This window comes from Lissotriton vulgaris, chromosome 11 (genome assembly GCF_964263255.1).
Source record: "Lissotriton vulgaris chromosome 11, aLisVul1.2, whole genome shotgun sequence".
NCBI classification, from domain to species: Eukaryota; Metazoa; Chordata; class Amphibia; order Caudata; family Salamandridae; genus Lissotriton; species Lissotriton vulgaris.
This window is the reverse complement of record NC_141699.1, coordinates 583108817-583131140: the sequence shown is the minus strand read 5'-3', so window position 1 is coordinate 583131140 and position 22324 is coordinate 583108817. Positions and strand designations below refer to the sequence as shown.

The 22324-nt window shown below is 42.3% G+C and overlaps 1 protein-coding gene across 1 annotated transcript in view; it reads left to right on the top strand.

Annotated features, from left to right (window-relative positions):
- The window catches only part of GFRA2 (GDNF family receptor alpha 2), a 223938-nt gene extending 209964 nt beyond the window's left edge, over positions 1 to 13974 (top strand). Inside the window, exon 4 of the mRNA XM_086943661.1 lies at positions 13631 to 13974. Coding sequence (XP_086799787.1) covers positions 13631 to 13974 — 344 coding nt within the window. The remainder of the gene's footprint in view (positions 1 to 13630) is intronic.
- Positions 13975 to 22324: the final 8350 nt, after the last annotated feature.

Sequence of the window (22324 nt, the reverse complement as noted above, 5' to 3'; positions counted from 1 at the left end):
TGCTCTCCATGGCCTTGATTAGGTGGGTACCTGGGTTCGTGTCCCTGTGTCTCCTGCTTTTAGTTGCCTCGGGCCTAGCTGCTGGCTGGTTCCTGTGCCCCAGGTTTTCTTCTCCCTGTGTGACAGCCTTGGCTGCGGCCGTCCGGTGTCTCTGCTGGGGTTGGTGGTTTGTCTTTCCTGTCTTTTGGCTTGGGCCTTCTGTGGGATTTCTGTGCCTCCGGTTCCCTATTGCCGCCGTTGTCGTCTGTTGGTCACGGGGGGGGGGGGGCGTTGCCTGGAACCCTCGGCCCCTCTCTTCCTTAATGGTCCTGTGGTTGGTCGCGTTCGTTGTTCTCTTGCTTTGGCGTGCCTCTTCAGTCTCGTCTTCATTCCACTCGCCTTTTGATGTGGTCGTTTGTGGGTTGATCTGGCTGTGGGCCGCCTTCTTCCCTGATCTGGGTGTTCGCTCTCTGTCTTGCCCATGCTGGGTTCCTTCCTGGGCCTTTGGCCATGTCCCCCTGTGCAGCCTTCTCTTTTGCGCTCACAGGCATTGGGCCGGATTGGCCTGTTTTGTCCCTGGTGGGGCGAATGCTTGGTGGGCTGTGGGCTTCTCCCTTGGTGGTTTTCTCCCTGGTCGTTTGCCCTTCCTGGCTGGGTTGCTCTGTTGGGGTGCTTTCACTTCTCCGGGGCTCCCTTCCCCTGGTAGTTTGGGGGGAGGGGGACTTTATTTCTGCCCCTCTGGATGTTCCCTTGGGGCTTGGCTCTGGGTGCGGGGCCTCCTTAGGGCTTGCCTGGGGGGATCCTGTGCTTGTATGCGGTCCTTTCTTGGTCATCCCCTGCTTGTTTTGGGGTCTCAGCTCTGGCGGCTTGGTTGAGGGCGTGGCCAGTTGTGTGCTCCTGCCTGCGTTTTCTTGTGGGCTCCCTTCTGCTTAGGTTGGGTGCCGTTTTGTTTCTCGGTCTGGTGCCCCTGGCGTTGGTGGGTGTCCGGAAGGCCGGGTTGTTTGCTTTGGTATTCTTCACTATGTTTAGGAATGGGACGAGGACAGGAGGGACCTGGGGGTAATGTTCTATTACTTACCTGTAATCTTCAGTACTCCTGGTCCTGTTGTCCTCATCCCATTCCTAACACTCATCCCTCCTTCCCAGGCGGCCGGCCTTCCAGTTGTTAGCTTGGTATTTTCAGGCTGCATGCTGCGCTGGTACCGCTTATGTACTCCCAGCGGGAGGGACTGGGCTACGTATCCCAGCATGCTCGTGTTCTTTTTTTCTGTCGCAGAGATAGTGATCTCCACTATGTTTAGGAAAAAGACGAGGACAACGGGACCAGGAGTAATGAAGATTACCGGTAAGTAATAGGACATTATTGTACCGTCTTGTAGCTTCTATAAGGTGTCTTGCACTATTTTTTAAGGGTACCAACATAGGTAGCACAGGCGCCTGCACAGTAGCAGAAACCGTTTAATATACAACTCCAAGGTGGGAGCAAAAGCATTTAAAACATAAACACTTTGAAGTAAACTGACATGGTTTACTCAATCATCAGCTGTGGACACACATTTGTATGTTCAATTGGGTGAGTTACTATGGTTTTGATCTGTTGGAAGATACTCAAAACCCCCTTCCGAATGCAGATGTGGGTCCTAATATATCCTCTGCCCATGATGGTCGATCAATATGAGTATGAAGCATTGTCGATGTTATTATAATGGTGCACTGAAATGTGATGTTATGTTCATTTTTATTTGTCTCATTGTTCCTATGTACAATCAATGATGCCTATATAAACAGTTTTATTGTGAATATCCTCCACGCAATGGTTGTTACCATTGTGATGACATGGTGTTCGTTATGAAGGCAAAAAATAATAAAAAGATATTTGGAAAAATAAATATGTTTGTTGAGTTAGGGCGTACTAGTGCATTTAATTTTAACAAATATACACTGTTCATCTGCCATCATGTCTACCATCCACACACATGGGATTCACAATGGATTCCTGCATGTATGAAGAACAACCACACCACACTCCCCATAATCAAAACATGCAACATTTACAGTGTGTATGTACACTCAGCACATGTCCCCAGCAAACTGCACAGAGACCCCTCCATTAGCTGTCTAAAGGCAGCTGGTCTTAAATTAAAAGGTGGGTATTAATGGTTTCAGGTCATATATTTCAACGTATGCAGTGCTTATAGAGTGTCAACCCCGGCTAGGGAGTCTCACCACGCAGCAGATGTCCAAGTACCAGATGTTAGAAAGTGGAAAAATCAGATTTTTCACATGTTAGTGCCAATTTTCCTTACAAATGTTTCTATGGCAATGTTCTTATAATTCCAACCTGCCATGATAGAAGTCAGTATTTTTCCTTGACCCTATTAATACTTAATAATGTTTTGCCTTTACATTGCCAAGTGCAACTGGACAATAAATAGGGCAGGATGTTGACCCAATCAACTCTGGATAGTGATCCCATTAGTTCATGGAATAGATGTGGAAACCTTGAAAGAGAGAATTCAGGTCTTACATTGCCTTCTTTGAATATCAGATGAGACGGCTTTGCCCACCATCTTGGTTAGGCCTGCCACATGTGCAACGGTGTAGGAAAACCTGTTGTCAGTTGACCAATTTCAGTAAAATAAAATGTTTTGGGGATTTTCATACAAAAGGGTCCGTCTATAAAAGGCTCAACATCCCTAATAGCTGCTGAATGGAATAAGTGAATCAAAGTCTGCACTGTTATTGTAACTTTTTTGCTCATATTATCAATAAAGTTCGATTAATATTTCAGCAGTTTTAGTCTACCTATTTATTCATGGTAGTCTCGCTGACTTGCACAAATTGTTCACATGTATGTTTCCATTATCCTTGCTACATTTGTCTGTCTGTAGCATTGGTTTGCATTGAAATGCTAGTCCTCAGTAAGACTCAGCTAGCTGGTTCAGCAAATCTTTCCTGTGCATTCATATCAACTCAGAACCACAATTGATCTTTCTGCAAGACTTGGACATGTTGTTACTATGACTGCAATCAATGTTAACATAGTAACTTGGCAGGCAGTTGGGAAAGCCTTTGCCATTAATTCGAAAGGAGAGGCATCTGGGAGATGAATGCAAGGCAGAGATGTCGAAGGCAAGTTATTCTCAACACACAAAGGGAGCTTTTTGTGTTCCATGAAGTATATATAGCGAGCATCTTTTCTAGTAAATGTCAGCTGTACAATCTCAAAGGAAGCACCAACTGGGACTCAAATACACCCACTTAATTCCCTAAAAAACATGATACTTTGCTAGCGCTTGACCAAATGATCTGATGGTTGTTCAGTGGTTCATCTGTGACTGACAAGCAATTGCCACAAATTTGTTCTATGTGGAAATAAAAACTTTGAGCCTGATTCAGAGTGTGGCTGATGGTTACTCTGTCACAAACTCTGCCATATTACAAGTGCCATTGGATATAATACATTTGTAATACGTTTGATGGGATACCTTATTTTTTTTAGCATTAAAACAAGAATCATGGCAAGACCTGTGTGCATAAAGCATCTGATCTACTTGTTTCTTGAGTGTTTTTTCTGTGCAATTATGTGAAACAACATTTAGGAATTAAAAATATTTTCTTGTCTCTTAAGATGTTTTCGAAGAATAGTATGTGGTAGGTGTTTGTGAAGGTAATGAAATCAGTATTGCAAGCATTGTTTAGGAGATAATTTGCATTGACGTATAAACCTTCATTGCAACGGGATAATTTGGCATCAGTCATTTATCATGATTTACTTTCTATGATCCATACTTTTTCTTTATGAATAGGGATATGCTAATCTTGCATAATTTGCTTTTTGCAGCATTATGCAAATTATGTGTTATTATATGAAATGGGAATCCATCATTTAGTGCCACATTTTACTGTGAATCACGTCCTCGCGTCAAGTTTTAACACTGGGATATATTCTGTTAAAATATAACACAAAAAACACAACTGCCGTGAACAACAACCAGGCATGATATGGTTGCTCCTGCACTCCTGTGCTATTATTTTACCACACGTGGTAGGGTATTTATGCAAAGTGGTGTCATGACGGAATTTTGGGAATTTCGCATAAGAAGAGTAATGCAAAATTCCTGTAATTACACAAATTGCACTGGCAGAAATTAAAATTGTCTAAGCTTAGTCATGAATACCAAGCGATCCTTTGTTTAACTTTAAGACCACAAATTCCCTGTAAATCAGTGGGTTCCTCTGCTTCAGCATCTTCTTGGTTAGCTGTAAAATGAGATGTCCTCAAAAAAGATTAGAGGTTAAAGAAATTATATGCTACCTATATAGGGCAGCATAAAAAACTTTTACACTTCACAAGGTTGCACAGTTTCTGCATTTCATACAATTTGATATGGGGGGACATATTGCTACAAAATAAAGTTATGGAAGAGTTTTCAGCAAAAATATTTTTGTTGAGGAAAAAAACTTTTTTAATAAAAAATTTTTTTATGAGAAAACAATTTTGTTAAAATGTACTTCTGTTCGGTTTTTCTTCTACAATAATCGAATTCAATCAGAGTTTTTCAATTCTTTCAACTTTTTCATTCTTTTGAAAGTCCATAAAGATGGTAACGATTTAATAAAGCTCGACAAAGTTACCGTAGGCAAAGGTTCTCGAATATTCCCAAACCCCAAAAATTAACTTTCTATGCCATGATTTTTTTAACCATTGGTATTATTTTATATGCAATTTTGATTCTTAGACACATGTCCATCTTGGTGTTTATCCTTTACCTTACAGTCTTGAAATTCAGAAAAATCATTTAATAAATCCATAATATTATGCTTTTATTATTTTCTTGAAAAACTAAGACATATAATTCTTATTTTGTGTATTGAAAAGGTGTCTTGCTTTATTATGTCTGGCATGAAGTATCTTCCATATATCTGCTAATTATTTACTATAGGACAGTAGTTGTATACTTTAGTATATTCTGGGCTAGACCTAGGAATGTGAAAATTTGCATAATTTTCTTCGCCAACAGACCTGTTTGATCACAGGATTAGGCATTGACTCATGAGAGACATTTTGGACTCAAAAGTGTCCTCTTGCTGGCATCTTGCATGACCTGTGAATGCAATGAATGCCAGCGTCTTCAATGTTCTCGCAAAAAATAGCAACATGTTTATTTCACAAAATTGTACATAATGTTGTGCCATTTTCATAGAATAGTAACAAATGTTGCAATATCATGCAGGCCTATTCATAATCTCTTGCACATTGTTGAAATATGTCGTGCATTTTTTAAAACATATTTCAAGTTTTTTGATAATAATGACCACCCCCCCAAGTTGTTTTTTTTTTAAATCACGGCTCTGTGAGCATGCATCCTTCATAGGTGATGAGATGTAAATTGTTAAAGGATTCCTCGATGATATGTCAGTTAATAATCAAATTATTAAAATGACAGGCACATGTTATAGTTGTTTTACTACTTACGGGCTGAATTTGAAGATTCATTTATTGCGGTCTGGTCCAATGTTTAAACCACTGGTTGTGGAGCCCGAAAACCAGCATTCTAACCCTGATTTCTACACTTGACCATATTGTGTGATCCTGGGCAAGCCAATGTTGCTCCCTGAACTTCAGACTACCTCTGCAATATTTAGAACCACTTAGAAATTGATTAAACACAGCATCAAGCTTTGTGTAAAAGGAACAGGTCTTTCAAGTAGCTAATGCATTAATAAAATGTCACCTAACTTTTCTTTTACTACTAACCAATTAAAATATTTTAATAGGTTTCTGTGAAGCAATATCAAGAATCCTGTGGCCCTGATTTGTATTGCAGCGGCGTGCCACAATTCAGGCAGCCCTATCCCTTCTCTGACTTTTGCATGCCTACATTAATTTTGCTCAAGCGGTGAAAAGATCTGCAGCAACCACTGGGGCACAGTATGGGAAACACAAATAATTGCACATTACATAGGGGCAGAACTGTGAAAGAAAAACAGAACTTGGAGGAAATAAAAAGTACAAGTCATTATTAGGGGTTATAAGCCGTACTTTTAAGTGCTTCTAAAGCACCCTAATGTGGGTCATGTTGCTAAGTTAACACACAGTTCCAATACATTACGAGTATATATACGAAGCCTAAAACTGTCTGCATGCCAACAAATATATAAATGCAGATTTGAGGGACGTGGAAGATGGTAGAAGCACGCTCCACTACAGTCATGCTCCCCCTATTTGCACTGGAGAGGGGTCTATGACAGAACAACGAGCACTATGGCACAGCCATTTGTTATTCCCAGCCGCGGCCCGTGGAGGGAGTTACGGTGGGGCAGGAAGGCGGGGCGGGGGAGGGGCAGGGTGGGATGGTGCTAAAAACCGGAATATGGATAATTGGAGGTAAGTAAACAATGTAATAAATGAAACGAATTTCGTAGCATGCCCTACATCGCAAAATGCGATGCAGTACGCGCTACTAAATTCGTTTTATTAATTAAATTGTTTACTTACCTCCAATTATCCATATTCCGGTTTTTAGCACCCCCACCTTGTCCCTACCCTGCCCCGCCTTCCTGCCCCACCGGAACTCCCTCCACGGGCCGTGGCTGGTTATTCCCCATTTCCCCACCCATACTGCTGTGTCACTGTGACGCAAGAATGACAGAATCAAAATATAAAAATCGGTATCCAATTGTTATAGAAAAGAATATCCTTGCTTCATTTAAACTATCTTACATTCAATATAGTATATACATTATACTTCATGAACCTCTTTGCCAATCACTGAGATATGACACCAGTAGTTTCCATTAACTAACTCACTCCATCATCAAAGACAAATCACATTCAGGCTCATATTTATCAAGGTTTTGCGTCACCCTGGCGCCACGCAACGGGGTGCAGGGGCGACGCAAATCCTAAATGAGATTCATCAAGCCGCGCTAGTCCCCCTTGCATGGCCCTGCATGGCTTGATAAATCTAGAGTAACGCAAGCCGCTGCCTTGTGTTACTCTGCGGCAGGAAGGCGTGCCATTGATGGAGCGTGGGTGTTCCCACTCATCCACCCATGGATTCTGACACATTCCCAGATTTCCCGACACTGGTAGACCTGGGAATGTGTCCAAATTGTACTCCTCCCCACCAGAAGCGCAATGAGGAGAAATACCTTTTATTTCTCCTCGTTGTTTCCTCCGTTCTAGGTGTTCTGCATTGTGCAGCACACTTAGAAAGAGGAAATTGCCTCAAACTATTGTTTTTGTGCAGGAAGGTTCCCTTCCTGCACAAAAACAACCCTTTCTGCAAAGCAGGCACCCTTGCAACATTACCCAAGGGTACCGGCATTGGCGCTAGGCAGTGAAAAGTACACCAGCACTAGGAAAGGACACAAATGTGTCGTATAATGGCAAATGTAGAGCATTTCTGCCCTTTCACGCAGCTCGGCAAGCAAGATGGCTAGCTGCGTTGCGTGAATTTTTGATAAATATGGACCTCAGTGTGTTTTCATGAGTAAAAGGTGACTTTCGGTAGAATTCTGCATGATAGAGAGAATTATGTATTTTCATTACTCTGTAGCGCCATTTTTATTTCCACTTGTAAGTAATTATTAGTCAAGGAAGGGAAATCTCTGCGCTGCTCAGGAAGAAGCATAGCGATTTATAACTTGACTATACCTCTAAAAAAACAATAAACAGTTAAACATTAAGAAACACACAATGATAACTTTTGAACCCCGATTTCATATTACAAAGCAAACTCCCTCATGGAAATGGATGTCTCTAACAAAAAACACAACTCCGATCAACTATATTTGGGGGGGAAATCTTTTGAGTTTCTATCAGAAGCAAATCTGAGGGAGCAACTGGTAAACTGTTCCATAAGACAAGAGCCACTAATGAAAAACCTTGCCACTTTTCTTTTTACTATCTGGACCTCCAACAAAGCAGTAAATTTGCTGTGAGCTGAATTCTTATCACAAGAAAGCTGTGGTATAAGTGGGCAGTTAACTGGGTTGTTACAATATCACTGCACTGTGACAGCCACAAGTTTGTGTCTACCCTGCGGGCAGTGCATTATCTGTAATAGGGTACACTGTCCCTGATTGTGCCGGGAAGAAACAGGGACACTGAGCAATTGGTATGACTTGGACTATTGGGTCCAAGTCATATCCAGGTGTTTATTATGGAACAAACCATGTCCCTGATTCCATGGGGACCCACCATAGGGTCGTCAGCTAGCAGGAGATAATTTATCAAAGTGACATGCATACAGGGTTGATATCCACTTCATCCAGATAGCTGGACTTCATAAAACATATAATACACAATGAAAATCATACATATTTCTTCCACTTATTACTTGTCCTGTTGACCTCTGATCCCCACAATGAGATTCTAGGTCGCCTGGTCTCATAAGCTTGTCTAAATGTGAAGTCTTCACTCCACAAGTCTAAAAAGGTAGTTGACACACCAACCCTAAGACGGACTGGTGCCCTACAGTGTGGGAAATAAAATAGTGATGCAATGAAGTAATGTTGTGAGTTGGTGTGATGGGCTATCACTCCTCGGCTCTCTCCCTGGTTGTGTGCAAAGGTCTGGAGTGGCCCCAGTGCCCAGAAAAAGGGGGAGTCCCACCTTGGCCCTCTTTTCGTCACCTGGATTGGGATCCATACAGCTCCTCTTCCTCTTCTAACCTTGCTGGACACTCAGAAAGGGTAGGTGGAAACTCCCATTTGTGGCTCAAGTAAATCTAATGTTGGCTGAGATTGCTTTTGAAGCCCCCTCCCTCACCAAGGATCATCACAGGTGAATCATAAATGCAATGAAATTCATTTAAAAAAGAACATTAAAAAAGAACATTTGCCCTAATCATCAGTGCAAACATTACATTAATTACATTTTGTATCAGTTAGTCAGTGCAAATGTCTGTTGGAAGCATTTGCGCGAGAAAACAGGTTTTTTGCAGGCTGCTCCGTCTCACTTTTTGCCTCATTTGGACTACTGGCTACTAGTTTTTTGATTCTGAGAGTGCTCCGAGGCCTGTTAACCAGACCTCGGTGCCAGTGATCTAACCCCTTCCAAAATGTATGTTGAATTGGAAAAGTTGTTCCTGAGTGCAGGCCAAAGTAGTGACTGCAAGAGTCAGTTGGCTGACCCCCTGTTCCAGCACCAGAGCCATACATGGTGAATTGTGCCATTTTGGACTGTTAGTAGCCACTTGCAAGAAATTTCTGCTGACTGCCGAAGTGCAGCCAAGAAGACTCAAAAGTTGCACCTGTGTCTGATGGACCCGGGAGAGTCATTATAGTGTGGACTGGTCACCAAAGAAGGACACTAGACCGCACCAAAGAATATCGGTGGACTGTAGAGACTGGAGATCATAACCCAGCCACAGCTGGGCTTACTGGCTCAAAGAAGACTTCAAGGGACTCTGACCCCTGGGACTAAAGTCGAACCACCTTACCTGTGGACTGAGAAATAACGCCAGGAAGGCCCCCGTGAGCCGCATAGCACCCAGAGTATCTTTCAGCATTCTCGGCTTCCTGAATCCCCAGTATCAGGAACAGGGCCGGACTGGCTGTAGCAGGCACCAGGCATTTCCCGGCAGGGCCACCATGGTAGGGGCCGGTTTTGGGCCCCTGGAGGGCATTTTTGTTACCTGGGGCCAGCCATTTCGGCCCCCTGCAACAAAATCGTCCGAAACCAGCCCTAACAAACAGCTGGGCTGTACTTCCCCTCTTCCCTCTCCCCTCCAGGGGGGCCGGCCGAGCAGTTTGCCAGGGCCAGTTTTGGTACCCAGTCTGGCCCTGATCAGGAACACTCCATTAAAGCCTGTGACTGTCTTGAGGTACAGTGTGGAACTGAACTTGAGACTGCTTTGATGACCAGATAGCTTCAACCTGTTGGAACCGGTAGCCCAGTTCAGGCTTGAGTGGTCAAACACAACTCTTTCAAAATTTTCAACATTTTACAAACTTCATGGTTACCATTGCTTGTTTGTGCTTTGAACTACAAAGCCGAATTTTACATTTTACTTACAAATGTATATCTGCGGAACCCTCCAGTGGATTCTGCTCTTCTTGGTGTTGAAAAATTCCTAAAAGTAGAATCAACTTTTAAAAATTGGTGTTGGGTTCCTTTTGTGTTGGGTTTCTTTTGTGTTGTGTGCCCTTCTTATTTTGTTGTTTGGTGCTTCTAAATACTTTACACTAATTCCTATTTTTAATCCTTGTTGCTCAAAGTCTCAAACAAACCTGACTAGACCCAAGACGGCTTTGTGAGTGTATTACACAGTTGTTGTAGATGATTCTAGGACTCTAGTAAATATTCCCAATTTCATGCCCTTATGTGGTTATTCAAATAATACCCTTATATAGGCATAGAGAATCCTACCCATATTAAGACATAGCCAATGCAGTCCAAATACGGCAAGGCTACTCCCATTGACTCCTATAAAGCACAACGCGTTCTTAAACAAACCAAGCCTCCAGCAGTCCGGGAATTCCCGCTGCTTCTGTATTGATTTGTCCTAGAACTCCTGGAGTCCTGAAAGAACTGCGAGTTCTTAGTGACGTCTTATGTCCAACCTTACGTCAAACTTGGCACCTTCCAGGTATAAATATACCAGCATCTGCCTTAAGCAACACACAGTGGTTTGGAGCAGATCGGCTATCTACTTGCCCGACGCCCTGCTGATGCGAGTGCCGAAGGAAGCCGACCCTCCCATTGACACACTGAGAGAGACGCTGTCTTTTCTCCTACCTAGAAATCCAGCTCCAGTGTTTTCCGGTCACCCTTGCGGGTTGGTGGGAGATCGAGTCCTGAGAAAGAGATACAAGACCTCCTTCATTCTTTAACCAAGGTACGGAGCTGATAAGACCCACAGAGAATTCTTGATTCAGATTCTTGGCAAAAACTATAACTCATCTACTCCTTCCCTGTACTAGGCTTAGGTTAGGTACACTGGGGTAGGCGTATCTTAGAAACACCAGTTGAGTACGTTTAGTCATTATTTTATCGTTGTATGTATTTTATCCATTTTAAGTATCTTATGGCTTAGAAACCATATACATTCTTATACAGTAGTATTTCATAATACTCATTTTACTGTACGCACTTTACTTTATGACAAGTATTGCAATTGTAGCAATTCACTTCTCTTGCATGAGAAAGTAGACTGCTCAATAAATAACCACTTTTATTGAAAACGCCCGTGTCTCTATTTCTCTGCACTTCTGGTGAAACTAAGCATGCACGATTGACTAAGTGAAATAGCTATCTATTGTTTCCGCGACTCTGGAGATATACTCCTTATTCTGCGGGAGCAAAGTTGTCATGTTTATGCGGTTGTCAGAAACTAATCCCTTCTTGTCTATTCAGGAAAGTTAATACCTTCCTGTTCACTCGAGAAAGTTTCTAGTGACCTCTGAGCTAGCTGGCATTCATAATTAAGTCTAACATATTCAATAGAGACCTAGTCGACCTCAATCCTATGTCTACACTATCGTTTATGTTATTCCAATGCGCAGAGCCTATTGGGAATATAGGAACTACACTACACTGTAAGATTACACAACCATACCATGTGATACACCACTATCCTCACAGTGTTTTCAATTGTTCACCACTGGTTCAATCTAGCTGGCCTGGGAGTACACTCTGATTGCATTCCTATCTTTTAAGTCCTTACACAAGTAGTATGTGACAGTCAGATACCTATAAAACAGTTTTCAAACAAACGCATTACGTGATTGGGGTCTTCAATCATAGTCAGTGCTTACATAGACCAACTTACGATTGCGCCACATATCATGTAACAAATAGCTCCCAAAGACACAGCCTGGCTAAAGGAAAAGAATCACACCTCACACCAAATATGCTACTGTGTTGGAGGTTCATATAGTAAAAAACGTTTGACCGAGTGGCAAGGTTTTGCATTAGTGGTGCTTATCTTATTGAGCTGTTTACCAGTTGCTCCTTCAGTTTTGCTTCCGATAGAAACCAAAAAGTCTATCCACAAATATAATTGATGTGAATTGTGTCTTTTGTGAGAGTTATCCATTTGCATGTGGGACTTTGCCACACATTCTGGTTGTCACAATGCTCCTTGCAGCTAGACCCCATTTATCGTTTTCTGGTTAGGCCTGGCCAAATGAATTTTATACGCAAGATCTCACAAACTTAGTTGTTATTTTGGTGGTGATAAATTGTGAGTAACTTTCACCCACAGGGGACTGGTTTTACCAAACAATATCTTGCGGGCACATTAAATTCATATCCGAGAGATATGTTCTTCTCGAACCAGACTCCTGTATCAAATGTTAAACTTTATTGAGATGGTATGGCCTCACATTGAACTTGCATATAAGATACCAGTCAAGTACGTGTTTTGTAGGTATACAAAATTGTACATATTTTCATGAAAGTAAACTTGAAAAAAAGTTTGGTCTTTTGTCCACCCCTAGTTCTGTTACAGCAAAAAGCAAGCCCGGAAGTGAATTGATGGAAATAAAGCAGCAAGGTTGATGTGTTTTGTTGAATGGGATGTAGCTAAAAAAACAAGTTTTCACTCTGCATCAGTATCAGCCTGAATGTAATCCTTCATTTATTACTATACCTCTCTCTGCCTCTCTCTGCCCCTCTCTCTCTCTTCTGGCTCTTGGTATAACAGTATAACCTGGTACGCTAGCGTGGCGGCGGCTGCTCAGGATCCGAAGAGGTGCGGCAGTTGGGGGGGGGGGGGGGGGGGGGGGGGAGTAGAGTGAGGAATACAATGATAAGCACAGACAACAAAATACATAAAAAGAGAAAAATTACTTTTTATTGCTCCTCTCCTGATCCTCGACTCCAGGGCTGGGGCACACTGCGCAGGCTCCAAAATGCCAATCCTGATGCTGTTCTCATGCTGGGAATAGTATTCCCACCATGTGAACAGCGCTGTGATTGGTCTGAGCGGCCTGGTTTGCCACTCAGACAGTGACTGGGCACCTGTGTTGTACAGCCGGGTGGAGAAATGGCAAGTGTGCCTGACGGTTTGGCCAGCCTAAGATGGACGGCCAAACCGTCATGCGCACTTAGAAGCACCTATCATCCCTCCTCCCCACTGTTGCACATAGATTGCATGACCCCATCCTGTCCTATAACACGGCTCACTGGCAGCCTGCAGGAAGTAAGAAGAAATGTAAAATGATAATAACATTTGTTTATTATAATTTTTATTTTTCATATGTTTAAATCTGCTGCCACCTAGATGGGCGACCACCAGGAAGCAAGCACTATTCTCTGAATATCCAAAAGCTGTTCGGTTCCTATCAACAACTGCATCGGGCTGTTCTCCTCATTGCTATTCATTTTATTTAGTGATGTTTTTATTTCTGTTTTGAATTGTAGCAATTGGATTTACTTTCTTTTGTATGAAACATCCACTGTCCTTTACAAAATGCTTTAAGAGGCACTCTGCAGCTTTGATTTAATCTACATTTTCAATAAAACAGAACACTATCTCGGATTGGTCATCATTTTTCCCCTTTATCCAGGTGTGAGGTGTAGATTAAGATGTCAACCTTTGAAAGACCCCCATCTACAACTCGCCCACCTGCTTTTTTCTCCCTTTTATTCGCCTTAATGGACCACTGACCCATTTACTTTCTTATGTCTCCACAGGCATGGAGCCCACCTCCTCCAAAAGTAACCACTGCTTGGATGCTGCCAAAGCCTGCAACCTTAATGACAACTGCAAGAAACTGCGCTCTGTCTATATCTCAACCTGCAGCAAGACAATGAGCGCCAGCTGCAATCGCCGCAAGTGCCATAAGGCCCTGAGACAGTTCTTCGACCGGGTGCCTAGTGAGTACACCTACAGGCTGCTCTTTTGCTCCTGCAAAGACCCGGCCTGTGCTGAGCGGCGCCGACAGACCATTGTGCCTGGCTGCTCCTATGAGGACAAGGACAAGCCCAACTGCCTAGAACTGCGCAACTTATGCCGAACTGACCCACTTTGCCGGTAAGGCAACTCAAACCAAGTGCAGTATCAATCAATCAAGGGTTGGTAAAGCGTAGCTACTCACCCGTGAGGGTCTCAAAGCACTGGGGGGCGGGGGACTGCTTCATTTAAGGGTTCAGCCCCTAGCCGACACTCTAAGATAATGCTACTTTGAGGTAAAAGGTTAGAACTGTTGTGAATTGGAAAAATATATTTGTATGCAGCTAATTATGTCTGTCATGGTAGTAAATACTTAACTTGTGTGGATTAGGTACGGAGTAGGATAAGCTTGTGATTGTGCACCTATGCAAACATATGTATGAGACATGCTAAACCAACCCAAACACTTCATTTTTCACTGGTATGTTATGGTGAAATGGATTGCATAACTCCAGGAACCCATATTGTGCATAAGCCTGAAGAGAGCTTGATAAGGCATCCGTCCCATAAGGACCTATGCTGTGTTTAGTACAGGAAAACCACTTTGCAGACTAAAAGCAACATATATTTCAGAAGGGTATATGGTGTCTTCAGGTCCTCAGAAAATGTGCAGTTCACAAGTAATCCATTCACTGTTACGGCTTTGAGTCATTGTCGCCAGTTTCCATATTCTCACCCTGACTACTCACCTTTTGGCTTTACTGCTTAGAATGGGGAGGAGAAGCGAGAGTATCCAGCATCCTTCTAAACTTTTCAGGGTAACAGTATGTCGCAAAGTCTCTGGACTTGTGAGTTCCTGAACACACAGAAAATGTGTTTTTTCACTAACACATGCAGTCTGGGAGAATGGTCCCTCTATAGGTCAGAAATAAGTTAGTTATAAAGGTAGATATTTTCCAGAACATAAATTGGCATTCACTCTATGGAAGAATTTGCATATTTAAGAACTTTTCATACATAGAAAACCTAGGTAGATCCACCTTCCAGATGGCCGTGCCACAAGGGTTTGTTGGTGAATATGATGGAGAGCCATGGACATGAACTATACCTAACTAAAGGAAACAATAGAAAAAAAGATCAGAATGTGTAGAAGGAAAATCATAGTAAAATGCAAAGAGATTGTTTGTTCTCTGATTGAAATAGAGAACTTGTGATCTCAACTTATTGACCCTTATGGCTGCCTCTCAAAGAGTTCATCGGAACTACATAGCCTCTTACCGACTATTAGGTTATATGTTTGAGCACATGTATATGATTTTCTTATAATATGCATCTATGACTTAAAAAATAGAAGAGAGTTTTGACCCGGATGTAGATCTGAGATCCTCCCTTCACACTGACTTAAAAAAGTCTGATGGCCTGTTTTATTAATTTCTTTTTGACTTAGCAGCAAAGAAGGATTAGAACGGACAGATAAACCATAGCACATAAAGCAGCTCTTCCACATGATGATGGCCTTCAGAAGATAGGGTTTTCTTCAAGAGAAAGAAGGTGGTACTTTGGCGATGGGGAATCATGTGTGTTCATGTTCTGAAACTGTCTGGGACATTAGCTCGTGAAAACAAAATGGCTGCTGAATGAGTCTCTCTGAAAGAAAAATCGAGATGATTTAGACCAGTTCTTATCCATTAATGGCTATCTCCTGGTCTAGTCATTAGTCCTTAAAGCAATGTGTGAGCCCCACAATATTCAAAATATAACTAGGTGTGATCTATTTGAAGACCTAGGTCTAGATGTAGGTGGGCAAATACAGGTCGGTAGCGGCTGAAAATCAGTAATTTTCCCATTACCGACCGGTATTTAGCCCTTTGTGATGTTGGAGGCTGGATTTAAGGATTCAGTAATTTGCAGATTCGTTATTTTAAGGAATCGGTAAAATACTGATTCCTTAATTTAAGGAATCGGTAAAGTACCGAATCCTTAAATCCTATGTAGGGAGCACTCAAGTGAGTGCATTTTTGGGTTAAGGATTCGTTATTTACCACCAACTACAAGTTGGTGGTAAATACAGAATACCTTTAAAAAAGCAATTTTGTGCTTTTTTAAAAGTGCCTTGTGGCAGACATACAATCCCATAGGGCATTTATGTGCGCCAAATGTGCACACATGCAAGATTCAGGGGTGCAACTGGGTGTCAATGTGACACCCTGCCACCCTTGAATATGCTCTCCCTATTACCGATTCGGTATTTACCGAATCGGTAATAGTGAATGGCTTCCTAATAATTCCTATGGGCCTCCAGGCCCATAGGAATGAATGGGAAGGTATTCCTTATTACCGATTCGGTAAATACCGAATCGGTAATAATGAATATTACTGAATCAGTAAAATTTACCGATTTTTTTACATACATTCTATTTACCGATTCTTAAATACCGAATCGGTAAAATTCGGTATTTAGGAATCGGTAAATAGAAATTACCTACATCTAGCCCCCCCCCCGTGACTTAGCCATCCAAGGAAGATGAGAGCTTGAGTTGTGCTGTCATGCACATTCTCACCGGGCCTTTGCCTCTAGCTCACATACTTTTTGTACAACGCTTTCATTCAAAGATCCAGGTAGTGCAACTGCCTATTTCAGATTACTGCAAAAAAAAACCAATATAGTTTATGATTACTGAATTAACATACTAGTTTAAAGGTCTAACAGTTCAGCTTCTGCCTGCCTGCCTATGATATATGACATCTACCCTATTGTTAGTCTGAAATATTTTTCAGGGGTATTTTTGTGATCGAAGGTTGAACGGATCTTAGCCTGTTTGGTCTTTAAGGGACTTACCTAGAAGCACGACGCATGAATAAGCAGGTCTGCTGCTGAGTCATGCTGGGTTGGGCGGCCACCGTCTGTTAACTGTACCTACCATAAACTGCTGTTCTTAAGCATCTGCCTTGAAAAAGCAGGGGGCATTCTTACATTCAGTATGCATGCTCAATTTATTAATGGTGGTTCAAGTAAGTGAGCAGGTGGACACTGTGTACATTAGTCATTGCAAAGCGCTCAATGGCGGGGATAAAGTTAGTCACAATTGCTAATGATAGGTCTCAATTCTATAACCATTAGAACAGTAACCTATGGAGTGTGTAATGGTGTGGAAACAACTCTTCCTGCCAACGAGAAACCCAATTCTGTAGAGACTTTAAGTGCAGTCAAATTCAGAGTCCCGTATGGACATAAAACCTACTTAGGTCTGACAAATCTGTGTTCAAGGGAGAGATAATCACAAAGCATGTGTTTGTAAATGGATTCATATCTCGAGTAGGGAGGTGCACAGTTTTTAGTATACAAGTAAAGTTTTGCGTAGATCCCAATTATTTTCTGTTCTCGTTTGCATAGATTCCTGCTTTGCTATGCACCATTTATGTAGTTTTCCCCCAAACCGCTAAAATTTCGCGTAGGTGCTAGATGGTGCTCACAATTGTGAGCTGTTTTCTCTTGAGTTAACTTTAAACTGTTTTCCTAGTAATTATGAAACTGGATGGATATGGGCAACCTTTTTTGTTCTGGCAACAACTTAAATGGCCCTTAATCCTGATTTTATTTTAAAACCCACGTGCAGAAAACGTGGAATTCTACAAGGGGAAATGATGGTATTTGCAAGGATTATGGGCGAACTTTGCAGCCCCTAATTATGATGAGGCAGTCACGTTCAAGTGAAGACAACTCTTCCCTTCTTGGACAGTAATTAGATCTATAGATAGCTAACTTCAGGGTCCTATGTTGTACTCAGGCACAGGAAACCTTTGTTCAGTGAAAGAGAAATTCATTATGCAGTTAGCACGATAAATGTGCTCGCAAGGGAAAATATAAGGGTATCATGTTGGTGTCTTCTGAAAGCCTTATAAAATGCGGCAATAACTTAAGCTGTGACGCCTTACACTAAACAGTAGAGACTTCCTGCCTTCCTCTGAAACAGAGGGCCAAAGATGCACATTTAGTGGCCATTCGCCAATGTAAATGAAGTAAAGGGTCCTAGAAGTTAGATACTCTTCCTTTAGTTCCTCAGATTTGATTGCAATAACTTGTGAGAGGTAACCGATCTTTTTGTGCGTGAAATTGACCCTAATACACAGATTTTCTAAGCACACCGACAAGTGAAGCAGAATGCTTCAGATATTCAAAGGTGTAATATTTTTTTTATTAGGCAGGCCAAATAAATCTTCAAATATATGTGACTGATTATTGTTGTAGTGGGTTACATATTGGTGCTGTGATTATAGGTTTCAGATGCTCTGTCCTTAGTTGATATAGACCAGGGATCTCCAACCTTTTCTGTAATAAGAGCTGCTTATGTTGAATGACAATCATACCAGGCTGCTACTATTATTAGTGTTTTAATAGTGACCACATCAGACATGATTGCATTAATGGCAAACGTATGCAAGATTCGAGCAGTGATCACCTCATCTAAACAGGCACGGCTGCCAGCATAATGTAAAAGAAGCTTTTTTTTATGTGGAATGCCTATACATGAGTGATACGTAAAAGCCACAGCTGCAATGCCATGGACACTAAGGCAATAATAAAACTAGGTCTTCCCAAAACCACATGAACTATCACTCAAAGATCACCTTTAAATATATTTTGGAAATTCATCTATTTTTCTCCAAACATCAGCTTGTAAGTTCAGAAAATGCACATATTTTCATCTTAAATTCAATTTGATATACATACACTAATTATGCCAAACACATTTTTCTGATTTAGTATGCTGGTCAGCATACCAGGGAGCTACGCCTAGGTAGCTGGAGAGCTACCAGTAGCTCATGAGTTACTCGTTGGAGAAAGCTGATAGAGGCAATGGAGTTCACATTCCATTATCATCCCTAAACACGTGTTACACTCTAAGGTGTTCTTCAGCAAGGGGCTTTTTCAAGGCTTCAGTTTGAGACAAACCCAGTCATGTCGGTTGTGTTCTAAATAGAGAACAAAAAGAAAAAAATACTGGATCTGTGAAGACTTTGCTGCTTGATCAGAATAGGCTCCAAGACAGACAGACACATTTGGGGATTTATTTTACTGTCCACCAAATGATAATACACCTTTATGTATCTCTGTATTTGTTTTTAGGTCTCGCACCTTTTCTATTTCTCAGAAATAGAAAACAGGGGTGAGTCCTTATGTCGCTGATCCAGTTCTTTCCCCAAAGGCTCTCTTCAGGCAGCTGATTGGCTCTCAAGGAGGATTTCCAACAGTTCATGTGCAGCCCAATCATGTGACCTGCTCTCATGCACGATCCTACAAAGCCTCAGCCATTTGCTTCCCAACCAGCGCTGCAGGCCGTGACTCGCATCAAAGGCAGCCCAGCCCAGCTTCTCCCAGCAGGCAGCCCACTCCCCTCCCTCTCTTGACTTTCAGTGACTTCACACTTCGTGCCCCTGTCCTTTCAAGGCAGCCCAGCCCAGCTTCTCCCAGCAGGCAGCCCACCCCCCCTCTCTCTCTCTTGTTTTATTTTTTTGTCTCCATGCTTTTATGACCTGTCGACCTTCGTCGCCAACCAGCCTGCACAGCTCCGTCAGGCCGTGTGGAAGGTTCCATAAATCTGGTACTGGTCCGTCAGAAGCTGTTTTGCAGAGGGGCTTGATACCGCCACCACGGAAGTGCTATGAACAGCCCTGCCTTTGATGTAAGATAGGAGTGACCTGACCATGGGATACCGTGAGACCCGCCGCAGAGGCGACTGGCTTTCCTAGCCTCCATTTCCCACTCTTGCGGCCGCCATTACAGCCCTTTGAGGAAGGAAGCAGAGCAGACAGACTTCCCTGAATGTCGCACTAATTGTCAATTATTGGATTAGCTCAGTGTCAGTGTTTATGGCAAATTCGCTTTGTCATGAAAGCCTGCAGATCTCCCAGCGGTGACTGTTGCCTTTATGATAACTGGCACCCACGTAAACAGCCCCGGGCCTGGATGCGTCCTTCCTTTTTAATCTTTTCAAAGTTCAGTAGCCAGCTTGCCACTGCAACCATTCAAAACCTTCACATGGCTCTCAAGTTACCATCAGCTTGGTGCCGCTCCACCCCCTGCGGCATCAAAGGCTTTCACGGCCGGCCGGCCGTGCTTTCAGTTTCATGGCCGGCCGGCCGGCCGGCCGGCCGTGTCTCCTTTTCTTATAAGCAAGGGGGCTGATTAGTAGCCACACAGCTTGAGTCACAGGAAGTGCGTCAGCGAACACCTCAGTCTGCTGGTAACGGGCATCTTTACATTCAACACGCTGATACAAACTTTGCACAGGAAACAATATTAATATAGGATTGCCTTTGAATAAATGAATGATTTGCAACGCACAAGCCTATTTTTAACGAATATTGTTAGCTTTTATAAATATGTAATAAACGTGTAAAATAACAATTAAAGGTGCAAACCGTAAGCAATGTAGAAAAAGAATAAAGGTGATATGCACTCTTAGGCTCTTTTCACTTATATTTCAAACTCATCTAGCTGATGACAGTGTTGACTAATGACGTGGTAGAGAATTCTTAATGGCAACGCATTCAAAAGGCGGGGCATCCGTGTGGTGGGTATGTTCTGTTAGCACCCTGAAGCGCGAGCGCTTTATGAAGACCCCAAAAAGCAAACATAATGGCACTCAGAAATGTGAAAAAGCATTTTAGAGTTAATGTTTGCTTTCTATAAATTACATGATTGTTTTCCACATATAAGGAAGGGTACAGCAGGCTGGCCCCTTAGAAGTAACTCAAGCGCCAAGCTCAAACTAACAAACACTTTAACCAATGTTTGCTTAGCTACATTTCAATACTTAGGAAATACAATGCCACGCCAGAAGTTATGTTGGGTGACGGACGGGTCATTAACTATTTTTGTGTTGTTCACTGAAAAGCAGGATTACAACAGTAAGTAGGTCACGAGAGCAAATACGATGATAGAAAAGAAAGCAAGGGAGCATGATTGTATGGTAATGTGTTTGTTTCCAGCTGGTGTGTTTCCAGAAGCAATGCACAATCAGATCTCGTAATCTATTTAAGAACTCCCTGTTTGCCTCCAACCCCGTCCAAAAGCCCAGTATATCATATTATTAATCCGGGACTACACGTACCAGAATGCAAAGGTAAAAACATAGCTTGAATGAACTACTCGGGCAAATATGCGAGAAAAGTTGAGAGCTTGTGTGTGACAGCAAAAGATGGAATGCAGATAACTTTGGGGGCGGGGTACTAGGTGACTGACTGCACGACCGAGGTCGCACACAGGGGGCATCATCTGTTCTCACTAAATAACGGCACAAACTTTAACATGAGGTTCCCTGTCCGTGCATCTCACCCTTGCTTCACTCTTGGGCTCCCTCTCCATGCTTCTCTTCCTTGCTGCACTCTCTGCTCCCTCTCTGTGCTTCTCTCCCCTGCTGCACTCTCGTGCTCTCTAGAGATGTGGCCTAATGACCAGAGCTGCTATCTAAGTCACGTAAATACAAAACATGCTGCATTCCAAATGCTATAGGTGTCACATTCGCGAAAGTTATAACTATTGGCATTGTAAATGACAAAGCTATCCATTTAGCTATTTTAAAAACCAACACATAAATAAAATATTTTTCATTTTCAAGACCAATAGCTCCAACTTTTCTAATACGAGACCTATTGCATTTCCAATGCTTGTTAATGTAAAAGGAGTGCTTTTTAGGGCGAGCCTGGGCAACGCATTTGCTGCTCTGCGAGGCATGCTGTATTCGAGTATGGACTTTAAGCCCCACCCACTCTTTGCCCATATTTGTCATTGGCTTGTGTCATTGTCCTTTTTAAATTATGGCTTCTGATTCATTAATAGGCTTGTTAGTCCCTCCTTAGTTCCGCCTTGTCTTCATTTTTAACCTCCCATGAGGACTGTCCCTTTTACTTCGGTTGTTACATGGTATGTCTTATTTAGTCTCCAAGCACTATTTTCTTTAATGAGTTTCTCCTACTGCAGGCACAACATGTTTTCCTGCCACATTCAGCATGTCATGCGTGCTTTCACTTTCCAAGCAGCCCGGGACAATGGCGGCCGAGGTCTCGCATTTACAACAGTTTGAGCTATTAGCATTGTAAATGACAATGCCTTTTATTTATGTGTTGATTAACAAAACAAATAAATAAAAGGCGTAATTTACAATGCAATAGCTCAAACTTTCGCAAATACGAGACCTATTGCATTGCAAATGCTTGTTATCGCTACTTTTCAAGACATCGGCGAAAGGCTAAAAGTAAAAGTGAGCTTGAAGGGAAGCATTTGTAGAGAATGTACAGCCAATAAAAGACTTTTATAGGGCTGCTCAGTGACTCAAAGCCCGGTTTTGCTTGCACAAAACTCTATTATATATGTGTACCTTTTTATCCTTGCTTTTTGAGAGTTGTAAGTGACTCACGGCGTAGAGCTGTGGGGGCTCTATATTTACTCCTCCTCCCTCAGCTGGAATGCATTTTGATAAAGCTGTTGTCAA